Here is a 26,626-nt window from a genome sequence, read left to right as displayed (position 1 = left end):
CCATTTATTTAGCAATTGGGGAAAAAACTTAGATAAAAAGAATATCCTATAAAAAATATTGCAGTAGAGAGATTGAAACAATAGCCACGTTTACATGCTGACTTTTATTCATACCGATTCAAATCATTCCGAATGAAAATTTCACATCAGCTGTTTACATGTCACTTCATCTATTCCGATCCAGCGTTTACATGTGACTGCCCTTATTCCGAAAGGACGTTTGACAACTGCCGCCTGACATGCTCAGATTAATCAAAACAAAGCGTCACGTTGCAAAACATGGAGCTCGATCGTCAGATCAGCTGCTGTTTTAACTTTTCAAGTGGAAAAAAAACTTCAGAATGATACGCCGTTCATTTAAAAAGTTGTATGGGTGCGCTGTGCGTGTGCTTGGAAGCCATGTTGCAAGTGACGTTACTTACGTCACCAAGTGACGTCACCAAGTCAGTACGGAGCATGCGCAGAAAGAACGCAACCAGACACCATTCCGCTTCCCTGTTTACATGATATAATTTTACTTCTAATCGGTTTGGGAAAAGGAATATTCCACCCCTGTGAATCGGAATGAAATTCCATTCGGTTTGGGCCAGTTCATTCCGAATGAGGTGTTTATATGGAACACATTTATTCGGTTTGAACAAATATTCCGATTGTAATTGGAATATTTGGCTCCATTTAAACGTGGCAACTGATGGCATTTTGCTGCTCCCTGATGCATTTTCCTCATTCTGAATCTTCCCCCTTAATGGGCTGAATGCTAAATCAGCTGAAATCATTACCCTGCCAAAGTCATCATCCAGCTGGGGATGCTAGACCGCTATAAAGACAGGCGGGGCCAAACAGCAGATTAAAAGACTCATTTCTCGTCATCTGCGCTTTGCCAAATTGTTCTATACAGTCGAATCGTCCCAAAACATGATTTTAATTGACACAATAATGCTCTTTAGGACTTTTTTATTCTGTCACAGGCAATTTAAGGCACCATTTAAAAAAAATGATACAGAGCGCTGCCGTTAACATAACTCGAAAGTGCAAATTACTTATTACTTGAGTATTCTTGTCACCAAATACTTTTTTACTTGTACTTGAGTACATTATATGGAATGAATCCTTTTACTTGAGTATTTTCATTCTGAAGGAACTCTACTCGTACTTGAGTAACATTTTTGGCTACTCTACCCACCTCTGATACTTCGTAAATAAACACAAAACTGTTTTCTCAAAGGATTCAGTCAGTGTCATTCGTTGGTTTGATCCAAGTTTAATTGACACTCACTGAGAGCATTAGTAATAAACCTCAACTGGTTATTATACTTGAAATTCTCCTTCTGTTTTATATGCCACCCAATATCCAACACTAGATGTGAGAAATTATTTAGAACAATAAAAATTAACAAAAGCCTTTTAGTGAATGTTTGTTTTTAGATAGTGTGCCACCGAGAGATAGCCAATTTACATTACCAATACCACATTATTTATGTTTTTCACCCCTCAAGAGATTTTAACATCTCGTGAGACCTTGGCTCAGTGTTCTAAATAGGCAAAACAAGGTTTAGATGAGCCCAGACCGTATGTTACTCAATTGGATGGCCAGTTCTCCTTACCTGTTTATTCATGAAGACATATATCACCGGGTTGATGACTGTGCTCGTCTTTGCCAGGACCGAAGGAATGATGCTTGCTTCAGGCGTGACGAGCCCAGGTGGTCCAAAAGTGGCCAAAAGGGCCATTATACCATAAGGCAGCCAGCACAAAAGGTAGCAGATCACCATGATTACCACCATGAACAAGACTCGCTGCTCCCGTTTCCTGCTCATCGACACATTAACCCCCCTCACCTGCAAAGAGCAAGGTCAAAAAAGGTTTTAGGGTAGGGGTATTTTTAGACCCACGAGGATAGAAACAACATCCACTCCCACACAAAAAAACATGGCAAATGTGTTCATATTTTACTTGACTTTGATTTACATACACGGGAAGTTTTTAAAGGAGCAATGTATAAGACTGGTGGCCAAAATTGGTACTGCAACCAGGCCAAATATTGAGAGCTCACAATTATCTCCCTTGAGGTGCTAGATGAGTACTTTGCCATGGAGAAACAGTGGACCAATGCGTTATCATACCAATGTTGCACTTCAATCAGAAGATAGAATAACAAGCTACATATTAACATTTGCAATGATCAGGTTCTAATGCCTTGACGGGAGAGGTGGAATGTAATGAAATAAAAATACTTTACAGTACTTAAGAACATTTTTGTGCATCTGTACAAATATGAAGTGGTACTTGGCATTTTTACTTCACTGCATTCTACAGCAGGTATCTGTACCTTTTACTCCACTACTTTTCAAATTGTCGCCTGCGTTAAACATTACTTTTGTTTGTTTTCTTTTTTTTCTCATTGTGAATTGATAGTTTTGTTTTAATGCCTCCCGCGCAATCAATAAGCCCCGTGCAACAATACCGTGATTGAGCACTAGAGGCAGCATTCATTATATTTAACTGTTTTTATCCCCCCTATCCTTTGATTATCTACAGTTTGCATCTAATCCGACAGGTGGCAGCAATGCGCCTGGCTGTTCACGGCCAATCTGATAGAACAACGAAGAAAGCACCGTGTAGCCTTCATTGGTTCCTTGTGGAAGCAAAATAGCGACGAGCGTCAATATGGATGGTGGTGGCAAAAAAAGAAAAGAGAAGGGTGGCGCGGAGAAGATTAGGGAGAAAAAAATTAAAGAAACTGGAGAGTGAAGCATTAAAATGTCATAAGTTGACAAATATTTTCGCAAGCAGCAGTCTGGCTGCAACGGCCACGTCGGGTAACAAGTCAACAGCCCAGCCTCCGGCAATGGTGAGAATGAGAGCGGCAGCCGCTCTGACGTGCAGCCGGTCCAGGGAGAGAGAAAAGAAGAGGGAGGGGGTAATGATAAGCGGGTGGAAGTTCCCCAGACAAGCGCAGGGAAAGTAAGTAGGGATCAGACATGAGAATCTCTCACCTTTTGGCGAAATTCGCCGTTTTGAAGTCAAAAACAGTGACCTACGTGAATCGTGTAGATCTGAGGAGAAACTTTTTAGGGGGGGTTGGGAGTAGGCATGTGCCGGGTTCCGGTGTCGCGGTTTCAAAACCACTATAATTATCTGTCACACCGTAGTACATGATTCGCTATTATTTTTCATGTGTCAAAAATGCAGCCAAAAGCGGTGCGACAGCGCTCACCCCTTCCCGTTTGTTGCTTTGTGTGTCAGTGCCAGTAAACCCAAAAAAAACCACAAAGCGTACAATTCTTCAATTTATTGAGCTCTCAAATCGTGGTAACTGAAATATACAAAATGAATACATTTAAAACGTTGTACAATAGTATTTTTCCATGTGTGAGTAAAATCAACTGATTAGCACCATGAAAAAGTTCGCCAAAAACAAAACACATTTTCCTTTCAAATTCAAAATACAAACTAATTTAAAACTTACATAGACGAATGTTAGTCTAGGCTTAGCTGAAAGAGCAACTTCGTCGAGGTTTTAAGTCTCACAACCGCTAAGTGAGAAACAAGCTTGAAGTGGAAAAAAGGATAGCGTCAAAGATCGCTAACTACGACAGATGATCTTGCCCTAAGCACAAATTCACGTTCGCTGGACGAGGGGACGTCTCACTCCCAATATTTTTTTCAGATGAATGCATTTGCCAGCATATTGGATTTGGTGAGTAACGGTTTCAATCCTCTTCATATTTTGTTGTATAACAAAATTACTGCCGTTTGTTGCAACTTGCGTCAAACACTGTCAGAGCTTATGGAGTCACAGGAGTGCCAACATTAAAAATAAATAAATAAATGAATGAATAAATAAATGAATGGAGAAATAAATATATAAATAAAAAATGAATAAGTAAATAAATGAACGAATAAATACATATAAAGAGAAATAAATATATAAATAAATACAAATATAACGGTATACTTTGTCATTTACATTTACTTTTGGTCATTAACAACCACAAACGGAAAAAACAATGACAATATTTTTCATTAACTTTTACTTTCTGTCATTGAACACCACAAACGGAAAAAACAATGACAATTGTATTTTTTGCCTTTGCCTTTTCTGTTTGGCTTTTACATTGTCATTGTCATTTGTCGATTGCCTTTCCTCTTCGGGAATGTAAATGACAAATGCGCAGAGAAACGGTCTGTCAATCAAATGACGTTGGGCGGGGCTTTCCAACCAGGAATAGTAGTCGATAACTGATTATTCCTAGTTTACCTGAAGGAAAGTGACGTCGGTTATCGAGTTGCACGTACGGTTTTTATGGATAGGATAGACTGGATAGATATGGATATGGATAGACTTTTTACGTGATAGATTCAACGATAGAAATACATTTTTCTAGACCGGTAAAAAAAAAAATAAGACCATTCAAAGAATAATTATTTTCTATGTCCGAATCTTCGCGTTTATAATCATGACGACATTGGAGGAAGTGGCGTAGTGCAGTCACACAAAACAGCCGCGGTCGCGCTTGGGTAGCCGTACGGCGCATGTGCGGAAAGTTAAACCAGGAATAATCAGTTATCGACTACTATTCCTGGTTGGAAAGCCCCTCCCAATGTCATTTGATTGACAGACCGTTTCTCTGCGTATTTGCCATTTACATTCCCAAAGAGGAAAGGCGATCGACAAATGACAATGACAATGTGAAAGCCAAACAGAAAAGGCAAAGCAAAAAATATAATTGTCATTGTTTTTTCCGTTTGTGGTTGTTAATGACCAAAAGTAAATGTCAATGACAAAGTATATATAGTATAGTATAGTAGTAGTAGTAGTATAGTATAGTTATATTTTTATTTATTTATATATTTATTTCTCTTTATATTTATTTATTCGTTCATTTATTTGCCTATTCATTTATTTATTTATATATTTATTTCTCTTTATATTTATTTATTCATTCATTTATTTATTTATTCATTTGTTTATTTATTTTTAATTTTGGCACTCCTGTGACTCCATAAGAACTAGCCAAATCTCCAGTGAAAAAAATAGTTCCCATTAAGTTAGCGTCAAGCTTATGTATTTAACGGTAATATAAAAGAAGAAGCTTCTTTCTAATATTGCTGTACACAATGCTCAGCACAGTTGCGCAAACATTCGCACGCATGCGCACATCAGTTAAAAGCATGTATAACCCTCTCATACTTTTAACCATTGCGTTTTTTTGTGGTAGCTTTAAAGCAGTTGACCACATTAGTCACGTAGCGTATTTAAACCGTTCTTATTTGATATAACTACATTTATAGCAGAAATGTGAAGTAATTTCATAACATGCCAAATAGGGTCACAATTAAAGTAATTAAACATTGTCCAACAAATAAAGCATGAAAAAATAATTTATATGTTGTATATTTGACAAAATAATCGCGTTTCCGAAGTTCGAGCCTGAAAGGGGATGAACCTGGAAGTGATACGTCACACCGGGAACAGCGATGGCAGCTCTATACATACAGCCGCCATACAAAGCCCTTCAAACAATGATTTAAACAGCGATAAATCGAGAGCAAAGGAGGAGAGTTTGGAGGAGGAGGAAGAGGAGGTTGTAATTTTATGTTGGACCTAACATTTATTAGCCAGACGCTAATCAGGATGCAAACAATGTGCCTACACTACCTAAAATGGAATGGATACAAGACCCATCGAGATTCCAAGACGTCATATTTGAGCAGTATATAGACGAATAGTACCATTTTCATTCAACACCGGATGGCGGCATTATTGCATCGTAACTAAATGAGTTTTCCCGAGGTACTGAAAAAATCCTGTCGAGGTTCGCGTCATCTTGCATCTGTGAAGTTTAAATCGTCTTTCTGCTGGAATAATCAATTTTGATCAGAGTTATATTGGAAATATGGCATCACAATGACAAGGCAGGGGTAGAAGAAGGTGTAGAATACCAGCAAAAGGCCGTAGGACGCGAGTACAAGCAGTAAATTATGCCGAGTCTGATGTGGAGTCTATAGAAAGAGGAGACATGGATTTGAAGAGGAAGCAAGAGGAGTTGACAAACAATGGCATAGATCCCCTCAATGATGGTAATAAAATGACAAAATATAGCTATTTATCGTAAACATATCAACGGTCCAATTAAAATTGATAAGATTTGAGCCCTCCAGACCTACCTTGAACAGAGTGACCCTCACTGCTGAATCATTAACGTCTTGAATTATTGCCCATGTAAACAATGACAAAAATTGAGTTTTTTTCTTTTTGTAAGCTGCTAAATTCCATTATAAACCTAATAGTTTGCATTATTATATTTTACATTTACATGAGACTCATGTATGAATTTGAAAATACAGTGAAAATGGCTATTCCTAAACAATAGAATATGTAAATGTTTTTTCCACTTCAGGTCGACGCCCTGCCAGAGCTCCAAGGGCTGAGAGGTCAAGTAGTGGAACCAGAGGAATGAACAGACCCGTCTCAAATAGCTGAAAATAAGCTTAGTAAGTGTGTAATAAGTGTGTGTGTGTGTGGGGTGGGGGTTTGGGGGGGTTTGGGGGGGGGGGGGCAGAAAGATAAGTGATTGGGAGTGGTTGAGTGAACACAAATCAGCCATGTAAGGTATAGAACCAAGTATTTGTGTGAATCCCTCGTGAGTGTGTGGGAACGTTGGCATCCAATTCGATGCTGCCTGATCGCAAATCCTTACAGCGCGTGGGAGCCGTCCCAGCGCCAAGACCCTGCAAGGTGGCCACCGTCATTCCCCCGGGATCCATCTGCATCCCCATCAACTGGCCTTCAGGGACGGGATGAAGGGACGCGCCACCAATCAACTTCCCCCGCCCGCCCAGCCAGCCCACGAGCCAATGCTGCAGCCCCCTAACCGACACGACACACCCACTCTCCCCGGAGGCATGAATAAATATGTAGGTGCCAGGGTAAAATATATTTACATTGCAAAGTGAAGAGTGCGAGAATTAAGAGGCAGGTTCCTGCAAGCGCGGCCCCGTCCCCGCCATAACCACCGGCCGCAGGGCAAGAGAAGCACCAGCGCCCTGAACCAACCCCCCCCAGACCCTAGCTTACTTTTCACTCTTTGTTTTTCACCGCACCCACCCAGGTCATTGCATTACAACTATATACAGTCCTGTTGTAGTAACCAACCAATAGGAGCGTCGTGTTGCCGTATCGACCGCACCAACATGAGCATCTCATTGCCGTTTTGAATGTACCAATAGGAGTGTCGCGCTGATACATTACTGCAGCGGCGAAAGTAGCCCTAGTGATGCTACAATATGATTCTGTTGAATTTTATTTTGTGCACTGCATAGATTTTCTTGTGAGCTCAGTATGTGCAATCAGTGTGCGATTGTGCACGCGCGCAGCTTAGAGGGAACAACGGATGGTATAAATGTCTAGTAGATGTTCATCAATGTGCACTGTCCCAATTAAATAAATGAATAAATAATATCCCACTTCAGTGGCGAGGTAATGAGCAAAGGAGCTTTACTGCCTCTTGGTGAACAACATATTACCCTCGGGTCCGCACTTTGAATCCCATGACCAAAAACGTTCCCCCCGGAACCATATAACCCAGTACTTCTCAAACGATGGGGCGCGCCCCCCCAGGGGGGCGCAGAGCGATGCCAGGGGTGGCGCGAGTGACCTCGGGGAACATGCTTTTTTTTTTTTTTTTTGCCGTACTAGAATAAAGTGTACTTGCACATCCACTCCGTGGGTGGCAGCGGCGCTCTCATTTTCAAAGTACGTGCAGTATTTTTGAAATAAGCAAGTGCACACGGAAGAGACTCATGCAGAGCTGGACTCACGCAGCGACCCACTGTCTTCTCCGTTTCTCACGTGTCCGGCCGAGAAGTGCCGTTTTCGGCTTGGGATCGTCACGATCACCGCCCTCACCTACGGTTCTCCCTCGGCCGCCGAGAATGCGCTTTTTTTGCGGGCCTTTTGTTTGCCTTTTGGCTTTGACTTGTAATATAGTGGGAAATGAGGAAAGACCACTGTTTACTGAGTCTAAAAATGATTATAGCGGAGAGTCTGAAGCCAAATCAGTTAAGACGCCACTTAAAGACATTGGACCTCAATCTCATTGATAAGCCACTTGATTGTTTTTCAGCGAAAACGTGCCGAATATTGCCAATTGTCACAATCATCCCGCTTTGTCAGTGTTATCTGTAAACCAATGAGCACTGTGGTGAATCAGTGAAAATAAAAACTTTCCTTCTGTCCAAACAAACTTTCCCCCCCTTCTATTCAGTTTTGTTTTTTTCGGTCAAATTTTTTGGCATGTTGTCCTGAAGAGTAAATGTTTCTAATCAATTTCAATTTGTTATTATTTACTGATTTTATTACATTTTATTTTTCAGGATCAAATGGTCAAAAATGTACCTTGAGTGTATTTTTACAGTTTGGATGTGAACTTTTTTTTTTTTTACTTCAGGCAAATTGATGCACGTTGTCTTTTCTGTTATAAGCAAAACAATGTTAATAAAGTTATACTTTATTATAAGTTGATCTATGTTACTTTTTTTCTTTAATAGAAAAAAAGGACACAATGTTAGGCTGAAGCGTACTTATAATAGTAATATTATAGACAAATGATACTATTTACAGTGGCGGCAGAGAGTTGGGGGGGGGCGCTAAACATTTACGTCTTCCTTGGGGGGGCGTAACAGAAAATAATTGAGAAGCACTGATATAACCCCAACAATAGTTAAACTATAGGGTTAATTATAGACACTACTACATAGTCTATTTTCTGAGCTACTTTTTTACCGGTTTCGAGTGTATCAGCGTTTGTGTGCATGACTTGAGTTGCATCATTTATGTTAAGTTTGTCACATAATGACTGTTTAAACATTATTTTAACCAGCAGTTTTTGAGCTCAGACAAACAAAATAAGTCTCATCATTGTTTTATCAATAGGACTCAAATAAACACATACAGTGGGGCAAATAAGTATTTAGTCCACCATTAATTGTGTAGGTTCTCCCACTTGAAAATATTAGACAGGCCTGTACTTGTCAACATGGGTAAACCTCAACCATGAGAGACAGAATGTGGAAATAAACCAGAAAATCACATTGTTTGATTTTTAAAGAATTTATTTGCAAATCATTGTGGAAAATAAGTACAGTGTTTGGTCAATACCAAAAGTTCATCTCAAAACTTTGTTATGTACCCTTTCTTGGCAATAACGGAGACCAAACGTTTTCTGTAACTCTTCACAAGCTTTTCACACACTGTTGTTGGTATTTTGGCCCATTCCTCCATGCAGATCTCCTCTAGAGCAGTGATGTTTTAGGGCTGTCGTTGGGCAACACGGACTTTCAACTCCCTCCACTGATTTTCTATGGGGTTGAGATCTGGAGACTGGCTAGGCCACTCCAGGACCTTGAAATGCTTCTTACGAAGCCACTCCTTTGTTGCCCTGGCTGTGTTACTGATGGAAGCCTTTGTTACTGTGGTCATAGCTCTCTGTAGGTCATTCACTAGGTCCCCCCGTGTGGTTCTGGGATTTTTTGCTCACCGTTCTTGTTATCATTTTGACGCCACGAGGTGAGATCTTGCATGGAACCCCAGATCGAGGGAGATTATCTGTGGTCTTGTATGTCTTCCATTTTCTAATAATTGCTCCCACAGTTGATTTCTTTACACTAAGTGTTTTACCTATTGCAGATTCAGTCTTCCCAGCCTGGAGCAGGTCTACAATTTTGTCTCTGGTGTCCTTCAACAGCTCTTTGGTCTTGGCCATAGTGGAGTTTGGAGTGTGACTGACTGAGTTGTGGAAAGATGTATTTTATACCGATAATGAGTTAAAACAGGTGCCATTAATACAGGTAACGAGTGGAACCTCATTAGACCTCGTTAGAAGAAGTTAGCCAGAAATCTTGCTTGTTTGTAGGTGACCAAATACTTATTTTCCACTTTAATTTAGAAATACATTCCTTATAAATCAATTTTCTGTTTTTTTTCCTCCACATTCTGTCTCTCATGGTTGAGGTTTATCCATGTTGACAATTACAGGCCGCTCTAATCTTTTCAGGTAGGAGAACTTGCACAATTGGTGGTTGACTAAATACTTATTTGCCCCACTGTAAAAGTGTTTCAATATGTAATTGTTTTTACCTCCTCAGAAAAGCAACACTACAAAACCGGTTTTGGATTCACACCGACCTTTCGTTGCCAAAAGTTGATGTCCGCGGACCGCGAACACCTTCTGGTTCACGTAGTGTAAAAATAAGTAATATAACGATTTCAGTCTCACAATTTTTACTCCCAATATTACTTCAATCTCCTAATATTAGGCCAGAAACAGTTTAATTTTCACGCAGACCTTACGTTGTCAAAAGTTGAGCTCCTGAGACCAAACAACTCCTGGTTCACCTAATGTAAAAGTAAGCAACAAAACGACTTTCTATTCTCATTTTTTCGTTCCATGTTTGAACTTTTGTTGACGGGATGTTCCAGGCATCCATAGCCTGGCCTGCTTATTCCTTTTTGAGGGTCACGAGGAAAACGGCACGTCATTGGCAGATCATTTCCCGCGGCACACCTGAGCATCTTCACTGTTCCAGTTTGAAACACTGATTTAAACATTGTTTTCTCTATTATATTTAAGCAATGTTCAATTTGCATATTTCAATACGATGAGCAACCATCTTTCACATGAAAGTCATTTAAACTAGTTCATGTCTTTCTTGCGTTATGAACATGTTCCACTACATGAGATTACTATATTTTGTCCTGTATCATTTTATGCTGCAATGCACTGTAAAATAAGATAAAGTAAGATATTTTTTAGATTTTCTTAGACTATGCATTATTCAGTTTGCTTCCCACTGACCAAGCTAAGTTGCTCATTTCTCTTGATTCCCTACCTGTCACTCATTCTGTGACATTAACATAAAGATAGTGTCCTGTTTCTATTACTGTCACACTATGACCATAGTGAAAGTCATTGTCCCCATCTAATCAAATGATGCTGAGATATATAATTGTACTTATTTACTCTTTTGAGATTACAAATAGAACATACAGTAGATTTTTTAAAAGATTACTTTTAAATTATGTGTCCAAACAAATAATGCCTTGAGACCCATGTATGATAACACAAACAGACAGCTTCCTTTATGTCATTTCAATTACTCATACTGACTCATTGTATTCATTACTGACACGTTAATATACGTCACATGCATAATATGCAAAATGTTTTGGTGTTTTTTTGCGGCCAACAAGGCATTTCATGCCATGACCCTAATAAACACAAATAAACCAAAAACTATTTTAAATTGATTTAGTGTTTTCATATCTTGCAAAATTCCATTTAAACTAATATTGCATTCAATTTGGCCCTTGAAATACAAAAAAACAGTATTGTTTCTTTACAAAGTGTGTGCCAGTTTTTCTTTTATTTATTAATTTTTTTTCAAACCATTAGTTTAAGGCACCAAATAGTAACAGAAATTGCATAAAATGCTATCAATTCCTAGGGTCCCTTTATAGCTCTATAAGAAATTTCATTAGAAAGGGGAAAGACTTGGATAGCATGCACAGACAAGGATAACCAACCAGCTCTATGGAAGTGAAAACCATGCAACTTCTAGACAGGTTGGAAGTTTTATGCTTGCCGCAGGCTGCTTTTCCCTAGTGTGAAACAGCCTTAACCGATTGTTGCATTTTGTCTGCAGAGGGAGGTTTAGTGGCAAGACCACTGAAGTTTTGCTGTCAGTGCATGCGGTGCAAAAGAGTTCTTTTGTTACAGAGAGGACCAACAAAGTTCCAGATAATCAAATGACAGTTGTGTTTTTTTCCCCCTCAATAAGAAAAAAAGTAACATGTAACACAGGCAACAATTTGAAAAGTAGTGGAGTAAAAAGTACAGATACATATTGTAGAAAGCAGTGAAGTAAAAGTAAAAAGTACCACTTCATATTTGTACTCAAGTACAGATACACAAAAATGTACTCAAGTACAGTAATGCGGTATTTCATTATATTCCACCACTGCTTTGTACGATGACAATAAAGTCTTTCTATTGTATGCTATTGATGGGCTTCAAGAGGTAGTACCCTTCACAGGAATGTTAATAGGTGGAATTTGTACTTCATCAATGGGGTTGGGACCACCACTGGTGTGCAGATAAAAGTCAGGTTAAGACATAAATGTGAAAATTATCTATATTATGGTAATTCTACAGGTGGAGATTGATGATGTACTTTAAATACATTCTATTTAAAGTGCCGAACACTCTATACTGGAGGCTCACATTCACGCAATCACGCATACACCAGTGGAGTGAGCTGTGGTTATGCAAAGCACTGCCAGGCCCACTGGGACCAATTTATGGTTCAGTGTCTTGCCCTAGGACAGTTAGAACCGTTGATGCGTTGGTTACTGGCCGTCCTGCTCTACCAATTGCCCCACAGACGCCCGTGATATGCCACTCTATGATAGACTGTGAAAAAGTTGCTACTACCAAAGTGTAGCCTTTAAAAGTGGTTTAATGACTAGTCTTGGGAGCTTTAGGAAAAGGACAAATTAAAATATAATGTGGTACTCCAGTAGCAAGCAGTTAATAATTGTTTTTAAAGTTTGTAGGTCGAGGCAGCTGGCACTGGGATTAAGGAGCTTGGAAAAATTATAAAAGTGTGAAAATGTTGTGATTTAAAAAGGCACCATGGCATACTTGCCCTTTCGGAGATAGATGAGTTAAACATTTTGACCAAAAAAAAAAAAAAATTGCAATGTCATTGTTACTGGTGGTGTGACTGCAGGTTTTAATTAAATATTTACTGTCTTGCCAAATGTTATAGTGAAGTCTTGAAAACTAAGGCAACAATTAAAGTTGACACACAGCTCTGTTTTCAATATATCTTAACCAGGACTTGCCTGTGGGAACAGAAAGCCTCTTTCACTTACAACACAGAAGAAAGTTATCTGCATAGCAATTGCCTTTGATTGTGCTTTATTTGTATACTTTTGGTAGATGCGACAAAATCAAGCAAAATCAGTGGCTTTATTCTGTGAACTGATTGGCTGCGCACAATCGGGACCTCTCCTATAGTGATTGGAAAAACTAGACCGCCAATAATAGGGGCTTTATCTCGTGAGCTGATTGGCTGCACACATTGTAGCTTTGCCCAGCCTTTGCTTTATCTTTATCTAGTTGCTTTATCAAGTTTTTTTATCCTCATGTGAGAATTTCAACAACAAGACCTCAAGGCTCATTTTTAGCGGGACTTTTCAGCATTTTTACAAGCTTTGAGAGCACACAAAGCCCACTACAAAATCTCCACAACATCCGGGAGAAGTTTAACCTTTCTAAAAAACTCTATCTTGCCAAACACCTCCATGACTATTTCTACCCACAAACCTTCAACACCTCCGGGGGAAACTTATACCCACAGATGGATCACCGCCAAACACTTCCACAAACTCCGATGAGATATTAAGCGGTACTTTTCTCAATTTTTCCCTTTTTTGACAGCGTCCAAAGCCTGCTACATACCTCCACATCTCTAGGGGAATTGTAACTTTTTTACCCGCAAATGAAGCGTCATATCCTCGCAACATGATCATGATAACTAAGGGGTGTTAGTTTCCCCCACGTATGATTGCATAAGGAGCGTAAATACTGTAATTAGATTTAAATACCGTACCTTACAGTATATGTGAAGTATAAAATATGTAAAAAGTTTACTTTGATCTTTTTCAATTTTTTTTTTCAATTTTTTATTTTTTTTATTTAAAGGGGGTCGTGGGGCAAATCCGACTTTGCGGTTTTTCACTTTTCGGGGACCGTGAAAAATGAGCAATTACTGTAAATCTTGTTTCAAATAATCAAGAGAAAACTACGCTTTATGAAGTCAAGTTTAATTTAAATAAACAATGAAACCATATTCTATGCAGTAAATTTTACTTCACACAATATGAAACCCTAGAGCGCCACAACATAAAGTACAGTAATTTTCAGACTATAAACCGCTACTTTTTTCCCTTATTTTGAATCCTGCATCTTATAGTGCAGTGCGTCTTATTTGTTGATTTATCTGGGTCAATAGGTAACACTTTATTTGACAGCGGCGTCATAAGACTTTCATGAGACTGTCATAATTATGACATGATACTATAATGGTCATTACTGAATGCTTATGCCAGATGTCATTGAGTGTCATCCCACATGTTATGTCACTAACTCCATTAATGTCCAGCTCAGATCTTTTACATCTATTCAAGAATGAGAACATTTGCCGGATGACACTATATGACATCTGTTATAAGCATTCATTAATGGTGATGACAGTGTCAGGCCATAATTATGATGTTTTTGGCGCCACTGTCAAGTTAAGTTTTACCAAATACATAGCTATCATTTAATAAAACATCTGGAACACTAACTGAAAAGATAATTAGCACCGAACATGATATTTGATTGTTACTTTTTTAAATATGACAAAAGTGTTGACAGCAGGTGGCAACAGACGTTGACTGTCTCCCTTGAAGGTGAGGTGATGACCAAATGAAGCGTCTTGAAGCAATGAAGCTTTGCAGCCAATTGGTTCGAAGGAATGGATCCAGCTATTGAGTCTGGCCACCATTCACGCGGATACAATTTCCAGGGCGGAGCAAGCCACAGCAAACAGACAGCGGAGTGGACCAATCAGCGACGGGCAGGGCAGACGTGACGTTAGTAAAACGACGAGGGCAGGACGAGGGACTTGCGCGCGGAAGTAAACATGCGAGGAGAGCGGACTTTATTCAACATGGCTAGCGCGAGACAGACTGTTGTCAATGACTCGTGTCGATGTGTTTTTGGTAATTTAAAACTGATTTTACCGTGGATTGGAACATATTCTCGGCTCTCCTGTTCACCTTTGTTGTGGAGACGACTTCCGACGCGCAAGAGTGATGTTACTCGTTAAGAACACGTCACGCAAATAAACGAATCTGATTTGTCGATTGATTTTGTACCTGCTCGAGAGGCCGTTAATGGGATGGTTCCCAGACCATTTCTCTCAGTGTTTGAAAAATACAGCGAGAACAGTCTGGCAGAGCCAGGCAAGACAACAATGCCTCTTGTTTGTAAAAATGGCACCACAACAAAGAACTGTCTGTCATGTATTCAAAATTGAACTGTGCACTCTGTCGCAAGAATGGTAGAAGTGCGCACAAGCAACGCGGCAGCCAATGAGGAGTAGGGAAATCATGATCTCTGCTACCGGTTGAACGAGTAAAGTACAGATGCTACAGAAGTCATTTAAGTAGCTGTTAATTGGGTAGGACCATTAAGTGTTACTGTCCGAGGCATAATAATTCACACTTGACCATGTCACGTAAAACTCAGTTCTTACTTTTTCTCATTGAAGTGTAGGTTAGTCATTGTAAATAAATGCAAAAATTTAAGAAAATGTAAGTAAAATGGTATTGATTTACTTATGTAAACTTAGTACAGTGGTCCCTCTACATACGAAGTTAATTCGTTCCAGGACCTTGTTTGTAAGTTGAAATGGTCGTATGTCGAGCATGATTTTCCCATGGGAATGCAACTTAATTCCATTAATTCGTTCTACAGCCCAAAAACCTACACTAAATCCTTAATAAATATTGCTGTTACTATTGCAAATAGCAATTACAAAGAGCAAAACAAATATATTATTGCTATTCTGATTTTTATTCATAATTTAATAATAGTAATAATAATAATACCTGCAATAATGTAACGAATCAGGTTCTAACGTAGCGGATTTTTTATTTGCTGTACCTGAACGCACCATGGGGCTGACATGACGGTGAGCAAGACAGCGCGGTTCTATTTCACTTTCTGTTTTGATCCTGGCGTCAAGACCTGCGGACACTAGGCGAGTTGATGGAATAAATGATTAGAAACCTGACGAAGCTGACGATTTCTTTGGTGATGTTACCACAATAAGAATTGTCACTTTAACTTATAAAGACTGGCAAACCAAGGAGGACCGCTGGCCGAGGTCGACATTCTACGGCCCAATTTTCGACCCATTTCATGAATGCAGAGGCCATGCTTATATTTTGTCACCTTTTCTTTTTTTTTCTCCACCTGCACTAACGTTTTTGGGTCCAGTGTTGATTTCTCTCACAAGAAAATCAGCCGTGCGTCCGTCTTCCAACAAAAGAAAGAAACTGTGGCGCTGTCAAAAATCGTCGTATTTCGCGCACGTAGTCGGATGTGGAAACAAACAGCGAGTCAAATTTTATGTCGGATGTCAAAAAGATCGTGTGTCGAAGCGATCGTATGTCGAGGTACCACTGTATTAAGATTTACAGTGTATTTTGGCATCATCCAATACTGTGCACTTGACCCGCTTTTCCCTTTTCCCACATGTAAACAGAAGTTTTGCAAATTCAACTTTGTGTGGTTCATGAATCCTTCTTAAAGCGCTTGTTTTCCATTTCATTTCTACAATGCTTTGACTACCAACGGTGTTGAAAGTACAAGGGCGCCACGGAGCACACTCTTCTCAGTGACCAGTGAGCCTTATAAAATATACATGTCGTATAGGTAGTGACACGGAAAATAATATTCCAAGAACAATATGGTCTTTGCTAAGAATCGCAAAGTTTACCAGGAGGAATGGTAGGTCCACCCTGAGTTGATAGACGTCAAGGCAAAATTGACATACTTAATAAGCATGCAGACTGATGAGGTCAGTCAAGCTGAGACTCTAATAAGACACATCGACTGTACACTATGCACGCTTCAAAGTTTATTTCCAATAACCAACAAAATTGCAAACACTCCATGCACACAGTCTGTTACAAATATGCACAACTTAAAACTGGCACAGGAAGATGACATCTGCAATGCCTAATGTTTTTTTTTTTTTTTTTAAATAACTAAAGGTAAGAAGCCATTTTCTAAAACGGAGCTGAGAGTGCAATTGAGATGGGAAGTTACATGTTGAGTCATAAAGAGAAAAAGAACGTTTTCGATCTATTATTAGCTAATAGCTAATTAATTGTCTGCATAAAAGTACAATTCAGAAGAGGATTGCTTTTCTATTCTGCACGTAGATTTTCAGAAAGCAGAAGCGATGTCACTTGCCATAGCTAAATCTTGTGACCAAACCAATAAGGAATAGCTGGCTGTTTGCGACACATTCTGACGAGAAAACGTCAAAATTCATGAGGGGGCTGACATGTTCGCTACTTTCACCAGGACGCACAACTGTGGAATTTGATTTTAACAGGTTGCCACAACTCTTGGACCTGTCAAAAGAGATATAGAGGTGAGAAGAGACAGGGTGAGAAGCTCGTTCATTTGAGAGGGTTGTTGGAGCAGAGCTGCAACTCCTCCATACCGAGAGCGGCCAGATGAGGTTGCTCGGGCACAGTGTTGTTAATCTTACTTTAAAGACCTAATGTGGAGTAAGGTTGGCCAACCATGTTTTTGAATAATATCAAAGGCTAAACAATTATTAGCATATCTTCGTTATTTTTTTAAACGCAACCCTTCCAGATTGTTTAACTCATAGCAACGCCCTTTACAACGAAAATGCTTTTTTTCGACAATCTTCGGAAATCTTCGGAAATTACGCAACACCGAGAACTGCGAGGGAAGTCCGCCATACACACAGTATTGTTGCATTGCTTCTCGGTAAGACGCCACGGTGGTGTGTGGCGATGTATTGTTCTCAATCTAAAGAAAACTCATATGAGTGGCTGAAGGATAGCAGGGCACGTAAATGGACATCTTTTGTTTGCACTAAGCGATTCAATGAATTTCACGCCATCATCGAGTCATGTTCTCTGCTACAAAGACTTTGAAGATGCCTGCTTCCTCAACCGGTCTGCTTATGATCAAGGATTTGCAAAAAAAGTGTGATTTTTGGATAGATGACTGATGACTTTGTCAAAGCAGAGCTGCCAACTGTTGTGGAACAGTGCTTAATTTGTAAATGTACATATGACAGCGCAGGTATGACGGCACGTCGACAGGTCCTGGAACATATTGTAATGGCCCGAATAGGGAAATAGAAAGGAGAGGAGTGAATGATGGCTTCCTTCACTTTATTGTGGCAACAGTTAAATAACAAATTAAAAAAATAACAGCGGACTGCTGCAACATGCGACCGCCAACTTCGCTCTCATGCCGCACTCTTCTCCTCACTTCCCCCTTCACGGGCCCTCACACAGTTACGGAAATTACATTATACAGAAAATGGTGCTGAAAACAAAATGCAAATGCCCCCTTGCCATGCTGTGGGACTTTCCTTTTTTTTTTTCTTTTCTATGTGCTTTTCTGACTCGTTTTGAACCATCTTCCTTCTTTTTGAAAAAAGACAGTAAATGCAACAGTCTCTTTGGCATGTTGAAATACCGTTTGATCCTGGCTGCTTGCTTCCAAGATGCCGCAAATTTCAAGTTTTTTTTTTTAAATATCAGGAGTGTGATTTGTTGGTCCAGCTTCTCAGTGCACCAACAATTCTCCGACTCTTTTATATGACGTTAATTTTCATAAACTACATGCAATTCTTGGGATTTTGTTATGTAAATGAATGTATGTATCTTATTATTTTATTTTATACTGTAATGTCCTAACTGCGTGTAATATTCAGTGTTGTTAATCTTACTGAAAAAAAGTAATTAATTATAGTTACAAATTACTTCTCCCAAAAAGTAATTGCGTTAGTAACTCAATTACCTGAATGTAAGAGTAATTAGTTACTTGGCAAAGTAATTGGTGATAATTACTTTTTTTTTTTTTCCTCAAAAAAAAAAAACAAAAAACATTGGCCACGCTATGTGAAGTTTTTTGTGGAGGTTTTTGGTACAATTGGCCCGAGCCCAATTCTTTACCCTAATTTACCCTTTACCCTGAATCAACTGTTAAACGTTGTTAAAATTGCTCCCATTATTGCATTAGTTCCCTTCTCTCTACTTTCGACATATGAATGTTTTAAAACTGTTTCATCATTTAAAGATAGATTCAAGTCAAGATTTTGCCGATTTAGAAGTATTTTAGATAAAAAGTTACTTAGGTTCGCTAGGAACGTTCTCTACAACAGAGCCGTCCTAAAAAGCCTACTGCTTTAAGATGGCGGCTGTCTACTAACGCATTCAGTGCCATGTCTGTCATTTTGCATCTAATTATATCTATATACAGTACATGTGCTATCTACCATGTCTACCATATCTACCATAACATGCGGGCGTAGTTTGTCGGCTATCGGCTACAACATGTATTATTGGAGCTACCTAGCATCGCGTTTGCTCGGCGTCACAAATTTCTTGCCTCCTCCCCGCTCCTGCTCTGCTCTGTCGTCTCGGTGAGTCCGTCTCCCTCAGACTTTTCGACCAATATAGTAACGCATAGTAACGCATGCCTTTCCGTCCTCAGTAACGGTAACGGCGTTGCCAAGATGAGAAAAGTAATTAATTAGATTACCCACTACTGAAAAAAATAACGCCGTTAGTAACGCCGTTATATTGTAACGCCGTTATTAACAACACTGGTAATATTCTGATATAATGTTTTTCGAGGCACCCTGAAGTGCATGCTACATTACTCTTGTTTTGGTCACGTGACACCGGAGTGTGATAGAGAGGCACAGGCTCTATCTATCACTCCGCCCGAGCCCCAGCCCCAGCCCCAAGCTGTGTTTGTACTGTTAGCTCCATGTGTTAATAAAGAAAAAAGTTGTCAGCACGCCGTGTGTTTGATACCTTTGTCAACAAAAAGCTCATAACAAGACACTATGCACGATCCGTTTAAGAGACGCTGGGACTGGAGAGCTGTGAGTAGTAGGAGGCGAGGGGGAGATTAGCGAGAAGCTAAACTTTGCTGTCGAATGTGGCGGCAGTCCGCTATTATGTTGTTTTCTTATTGTTGCCACAATAAAGTGGAGAAAGCCATCAACGACCCATCTCCTTCTTTCCCCCCAACGTTTTTATATTATTATTTTATATGCACGACAGCCAAAATGGATCTGCCAAAATGAACATGAAGTCAGATTTTTTTTTTTTAAACAATGTCATCAGATAGACAATAACATAAAATTATGTGCAAATGCTTGCATCTTCAACTCATGAAAATAATAACAGCCTATATCAGGGGTCATGAATTAAAAATCCTCTGGGTCCGGAAATATTTTTAATGCTTTTTTTCCAAAAAATACAAATGTATTTTTACGTGGCCATGCTGATGATTACAACATTCAAAAATGTAAATAAAATATAAAAGGTGCATACAACTAAAAAAAATGCTTTAATTGAATCACGAAATGGCAACATAAGAGCATTGAAGACTTTTTTTTTTTTTTATTGTGGATGCTGACAGGGGGATTTGCTTTATTTTTTGACAGACCTCTTCTTTTTTTCTTTCCATCAACAAAGTTTCAGCAACTACACTCATACAATCTTTGACAATCGGTGCGTCACTGAAAGACTTTTTGTTTTGACCCAATATCCACGCTATTCTGAGGGAGAATTCATTTGCGCGTTGCTGTGCAGTGAATAAATGAACCATGAGCCTTGAGGTGCGATCATATTGAGCCCTTAATTCCGCTATTTTTTGAGAACGGATGGCAGAGTTCATAGGGAAACTTTGCAAAAAAAGCTGCGTGCTTCGTCTCATACTGTCTTTTCAAATTGCTGCTTTTTACAAGCGCTACCGTCTCTGAATGAGTCTCAGATGAGGCATAGCGGTCTTGTGCTGCCGCCAGGTAAAATGGACAAAAATGTGTTGGTCCACTCATCCTTAAACACTCTGTTTTCTGCATCAATCTTGCGTAGTTTTGAGCACGCCATTTGCCTACCTTTTCGCCTCTGCCTCAAACTTCATTCGGCTCAGTTTTTGGCTGTCACTCTGCGGAGTCTGGAAAGCGAGTGTGAGAAAATGCTATTCTAAAAATAACTTTCAAATGCTTCACCGCTAAGGTTTTTGTTTGTTGCCCGCCTTCACTCTGCAAACCCGCAGAAAAAAATGATTTTTGTTGTTGCAACGTGTATTAGTCCGGACAGCTTGAGATCCGGTCCAGACGGCTTGGGAGTCCGGAACCGGACCGAGGTCCACGGTTCCGTGACCTCTGGCCTATAGTTTACCAATCTTGTAATCTCGATGGGTCTTGTCTTCATTCCATGTCAGGTAGCCTAGGCACATTGTTTGCATCCTGATTAGCATATGGCTAATACATGTTAGGTCCAACATAAAATTCCAACCTCCTCTTCTTCCTCCAACTCTTCAAAAACTTGTATCTCCTCCCTTGCGCTCGATCTATCGCTTATATCGCTGTTTGAATCATTGTTTGAAGGGCTTTGTATGGCGGCTGTATGGAGCGCTGCCGTCGCTGTTCTCGGTGTGACGTATCACTTCCGGGTTCGTCCCCTTTCAGGCTCGAACTTCGGAAACACAATTATTTTGTCAAATATACAATATATAAATTATTTTTTTCATGCTTCATTTGTTGGACAATGTTTAATTACTTTAATTGTGACCCTATTTGGCATGTTATGAAATTACTTCGCATTTGGTCTTTAAAAAAGTAATTAATTAAAGTTACAAATTGCTTCCCCGAAAAAGTAATTCAGTTAGTAACTCGGTCACCCAAATGTAAGAGTAATTAGTTACTTGGCAAAGTAACTGGTGTTACCTTTCATGTTTTGGGTTTTTTTTTTCATCCCCCCCAAAAAACAAAACAAAACAGTCATTTAATGTTGTGAATCCACCGTTAAAGTTGCTCCCGTTATTGCAGTAGAAGCCCTTCTGTCTACTTACTTTCGACATGTGAAAGTTTTAAAACTGTTTCATCATTTAAAGATAGATTCAAGTCAAGATTTGGCCGATTTAGGAGTATTTTGGATAAAAGTTACTTAGGTTCGCTGGGAAGGTTCTCTCCAACAGAACCTTCCTGAGAAGTGTACTGCTTTAAGATGGCGGCTGTTTACTAACGCCGGTGAGTTGATCATTTCACACCTAGTTCTCTATACAAGTGCTAACACCGCCGTGTCTGTCATCTTGCATCTAGTGCTATATTCATGTGTACCTTAGCATCATTTGGGTGTAGTTTGTTGGCTATCGGCTACAGTCAGGAACTATTGGAGCCACCGAACATCACGTGTGCAACGGCATCACAACTCCCTTCCCTCCTCCCCACTCCCGCTCTCTTCTCTCATCTCCGTGAGTCCATGTCTCTCACTGACTTTTCTCGCGTCATTCAACCTTCGTAGTAACGCATTGTAACACACACCTTTACATCCTCAGTAACGGGAATGGCATTGCCAAGATGAGAAAAGTAATTAATTAGATTATTCACTGCCCCAAAAAATAACACCGTTAGTAACACCGCTATACTCTAACGCCGTTATTTACAACACTGCTCGGGCATTTAAATAGGATGCTTGCTGGATGCCAACCTGGTGGAGTGTTCCAGGCACATCCTACTGAAAAGAGGCCTCAGGGTTGACACGCAACCCAAACTGGGATAAGCGAGGGAAGATGGATAGCTGAATGGATTATTTTGGTGTTTCCTAAATCCAGAAAGTTGTGATTTGAATTTACTTTAATTAGAGGTTTTGTCAGTGATCTGCCTTTATTCCTACACAAATTAACTCTCTAAGGATGCGCCGGTTCGTCCCATGCGCACACCACCTTACAAGCCTCGTAACTTGGTGATTACATCACACACGCGCTTTCGGTACCCCTCCCTTGAAAATGGTGCAAAAGCCCTAATGACCATTTTGTCTCACAACAAAATGTGAACAGTCATAACTTGGCAGATATACAACATATCTGTGCCACACTTCCCGTGCTTGTTGAGAGTTTGAAGGAATTTAGTCCTCCCAGCCCAAACCGCACGGGGAGGCCGGCAACAGAACGGAAATGTGCTCCGCCGCTCGACGCCCCCGCGAGCCAGGCCAGGAGGAAGCTAAACTCCGCGCGTTCCTGTGTTAACCCTTTGCACACTGACTCCATGTTTCAAAAGCTTGAAGAACACTCGCCGAAAACAGGTTGACAATTTATTCGTCGACAATGGTAAAAAACAAGGCAAAAACAGACGACGGAGGGACAATTCTGGATCCAAAACAAGGCTACATGTTTCCGAGCAGAAGAAATCTGTCTTATCTCAGTGTCCAGTCTTTTTAAAGTCTTTGCTGACGCGGGTCATGTCGAAGGTGTGTCTGAAGGTGGGTCTGGGCGTTGCTTTTTGATCTTCCCCTTTTTGGCCGGTTTGAGGCGGCTTAGGTTCGTGCGCGGATTGGGACGCCCGCTATCAACTTTGCTGTCCGGGCTGGTTGTACTTGTTTTAGGACAAAGCGCTTTGTCCTTGGAGTTTGCTGGGAGAGCAGATTACCCGAGTTGGTGCGTCACTCTTGTGATAAGACGGCATTGTGTATCTCTTCTATTTCTTCTCATTAAACTATGGTGTGCTATTTATTTTATATTAGTAGTGTAGTCCTACCGTAAATATGAAAATGATACTATTTCCTGATGAATTATATTACGTGTGTTAGCCTAATGCAAACAGTTAGACGGTGCCTACGAAAACCTGTACCATATGTATGTGTTAGACTATATATGTGTTAGACTAATGCAAACAATTATATGGTGTGTGCGATGACGATATCGTTTCTCCTTCAAGTTGTACCCTAAAGGGTCTTGTAGGGGTCATTTGCATCAACTCTACAGCGCCAACTAGTGGCAACAGAAAGCCACTCATTTTAGTTATACCTGTCCAGTTCCTTTCAGGTTGGTCAGTGTAGTTCCAAGACCTTTTGTATAACTACATTTTAAGGCCAATGTCCACATGTCTCTATCTGTGGCCATGACAACCCATTTTTCACTTTTGATTGATTGATTGATTGATTGAACAACAACAACAAGAGTGGGGTAAAACGAATATTAATAACAGTAATGTTGATTATAACAAAAAATAATAACAAATACATTCTTATGTAGCTTGAAAAGGAATGGGAAGAAGCCAAGCTTTTTTTGGGTCCCACCACCAATTCACTCCCTAAAAATTCAATGACAATACAGTCACTTCCCAATACTGTCATCATCATCATCTCATCATTACTAACACCACCGCCATCATCGTCGTCATCACCCCTTTCACCCTATATTGATCGTACAATCAAAAATCTTAATATCTGTAATAACAGCTTTTCTAGTGCTCATGGTGATAACCATTGTGGTTGAAATGTGTATTATTCATTATCCAATGTTATTTGTGGACTTGCTGCCAGAGGGAAGCAAACCCCAGGCAACAGAACCACTCATTGCTACATGTCCGAGCTGTGCATTAAAAGACAAGGTTTGGGAACCTGTGCCAAGGGGGTTGGCCTCCAGCACCAGAGCTCCCACTTGCCAGCCCTATACTCAAGTTATACTGAATGTGTAGACATATAAACATGTTTGCATACTAATTTTAGCTATATAGATATGTATACCGTGATATCCGGACAACAAGCCGCTACTTTTTCCCCTCATTTTGAATCCTGTGGTGTGTGCAATGATGTGGCCAATTTATCGATTTTTCTAACAGCCGCCAGGGGCGCTCGAGCATAAAGCGTAAGAGTGAGATGCGTGGAATATACTGTATGTGTCGAGGAAGACGCTAGTCTGCGCTATTACTGGTAATTTAACTTTGTGCTTTGTACATGAATAAAAGTAGCAGACTCTCATCTTTGTGCATGAGTAAAATTAGCAGACCCACATAATGGAACATGCTAGAAGAAATGCACTTGCAACTTGACATTAGTGTGAATCGTGCATTTAAATTGCCACTCCGAGTTGAATGGAAGGCCTGGATGGCCAGCGGCGAGAGATCGTTTATCAAAACTGGCCGCACGCGAATAGCAACTTTTCCACAAGTCTGCCAGTGGATCCTGACAGCGTAGAGCAGTGTGAAAAAAAATCCACCATCACCAACGGATTTCGAAAGCCGGTCTGCTGCAAGACGAAGAGGACCGCATAAGCTCAGGAGTGAATTTGCGTCATTATGAAAGACATTGAAAGTGAAAACAAAAGAGAGACAGAAGGTGCGTGGCGAAGTGTATCTGAGCCTTTTCATATCCGACACTGAGGGTGAAGACTTACATGGTTTTAGTGCACAGGAAGAAGATGAAGATGGCTAACAAAAACTTTCATGTTACTAATGACCAGCACGATCAGTCCTGTGCTCCGTGTTGCTGCTATGTAGGTGCAGTGTTGCTGGCGCTGTATGGAACGAAAAGTCAAGGTACAGTATCTTTACAATGCTCTGCGTATTTCTTTGTAAATATCCCATGTTACTATGTGGGCACACGCGGCTTATAGACAGGAGAGGCTTACGTATGTACAAAATGGTTTTTCCTTTAAAGGGATCCTCTGTTTTTAAGACAAGTAATTCTTAAAAGATAAATGTTAGTATGAGTGAGAATAATTTGATATTAAAACCCCTCTTAATGTTTTTGTCTTAATAAAGTTTGTAAAATTATTTTAAGTGATAGGTCGCCATTCTTGTTACGTCGCAGTGCGTGATGTCACTGGTCCCGTTGCGGAAATTCCAGCGTGTCACTCGTTAGCTTTCCCAACATGTCGTCAGTTCTACCCTTCCTATTTGAACCAGATCTGAAAAGTGAAGAGCAGGACAGCACTGTCGGTCGTTCACAAGACGAGCTTCAGGGAAAAATGCTTGCAGCAAATACCTGATAAAACAAAAGTTGGGCAAAACTGGTGATGCGAGAGAGTCCTGTTGGGAGCGAAAGTGTATGCTGTCCGGTTTTATTAGCAGATATTCAAGGTAAGCATATTGCGTTTTCTAACTTATCCCAATGTAATGATGTAGATTGTTAGCATCCAAAGCTGTCGTGTGCTTACAGTACAGGCCAAAGAGCACACCTTGTGTAATCCATGTCTTGTACATTGTAACACGTGGTAGCTAGGATACGTGTATAAAAGTACCAAAAAGAGAAGCTTCCACTTATGCACATTTATTCACAAAAAATAATTTTTCCACCTTGACCACTTTTCACTCGGGAGCTCAGCAGTACGCAAACATGCGTTCCCTGACGAACGCTCAACATTGTTGTAAGGTCCACGTCAGAGTCACTGTCGTCACTGTAGCGTGCCATAGTGCTTTAATTATTTAGTATGATTTGGGGAAAACTCCCACGAAGAATAGTCAACAAAAAAGATAGCAATAGTAATCCAAATCCGCGTTTTTTACTCACTCGAAGATCCAGGAATTAGACCCATACCATGGTAACGTCGCAGTCGCGATTAGGCCGGAGATTCCGCAAAATAGACTGATCCGAAAAGCCGCAGTGGGACCGACGAATCAAAAAACCGAAACCAATATTGCAGACGTGGTGGGACCGTCGGTTCCAGAAAATAGACGGATCCCTTACTTGACTGAGGATCCAGGAAAAATGTTCGGGCGCTAGTTGTAACGCGTGGTGGGTAGGATACGTGCATACAGGGACCAAAAAGGGGGAGAAGCTTCCATTTATGCACATTTATTCACTAAAAATAATTCCACCTTGACCACTCACTTCACTCCCCTTGTTTCCATTTGACTAGAAATTGCATTTAAAAGCAGCACATCGTGGCATTTTACGTCGCGAGTTTTAGGCAGCAATAAGCAATTGTTG

General features: G+C 40.1%; 1 protein-coding gene across 1 annotated transcript in view; it reads right to left on the bottom strand.

The window, feature by feature from the left end:
• Positions 1-26,626, bottom strand: part of LOC130929945 (vertebrate ancient opsin-like) — a 154,582-nt gene that overhangs the window by 32,604 nt on the left and 95,352 nt on the right. Inside the window, exon 3 of the mRNA XM_057857582.1 lies at positions 1,605-1,838. Within this exon, the coding sequence (XP_057713565.1) occupies positions 1,605-1,838 (234 nt within the window). The remainder of the gene's footprint in view (positions 1-1,604; positions 1,839-26,626) is intronic.

The sequence above is a fragment of the Corythoichthys intestinalis genome, chromosome 14 (assembly GCF_030265065.1).
Source record: "Corythoichthys intestinalis isolate RoL2023-P3 chromosome 14, ASM3026506v1, whole genome shotgun sequence".
NCBI classification, from domain to species: domain Eukaryota; kingdom Metazoa; phylum Chordata; class Actinopteri; order Syngnathiformes; family Syngnathidae; genus Corythoichthys; species Corythoichthys intestinalis.
The sequence above is the reverse complement of the archived record's forward strand: the minus strand, read 5'-3'. Positions and strand labels throughout refer to the sequence as shown.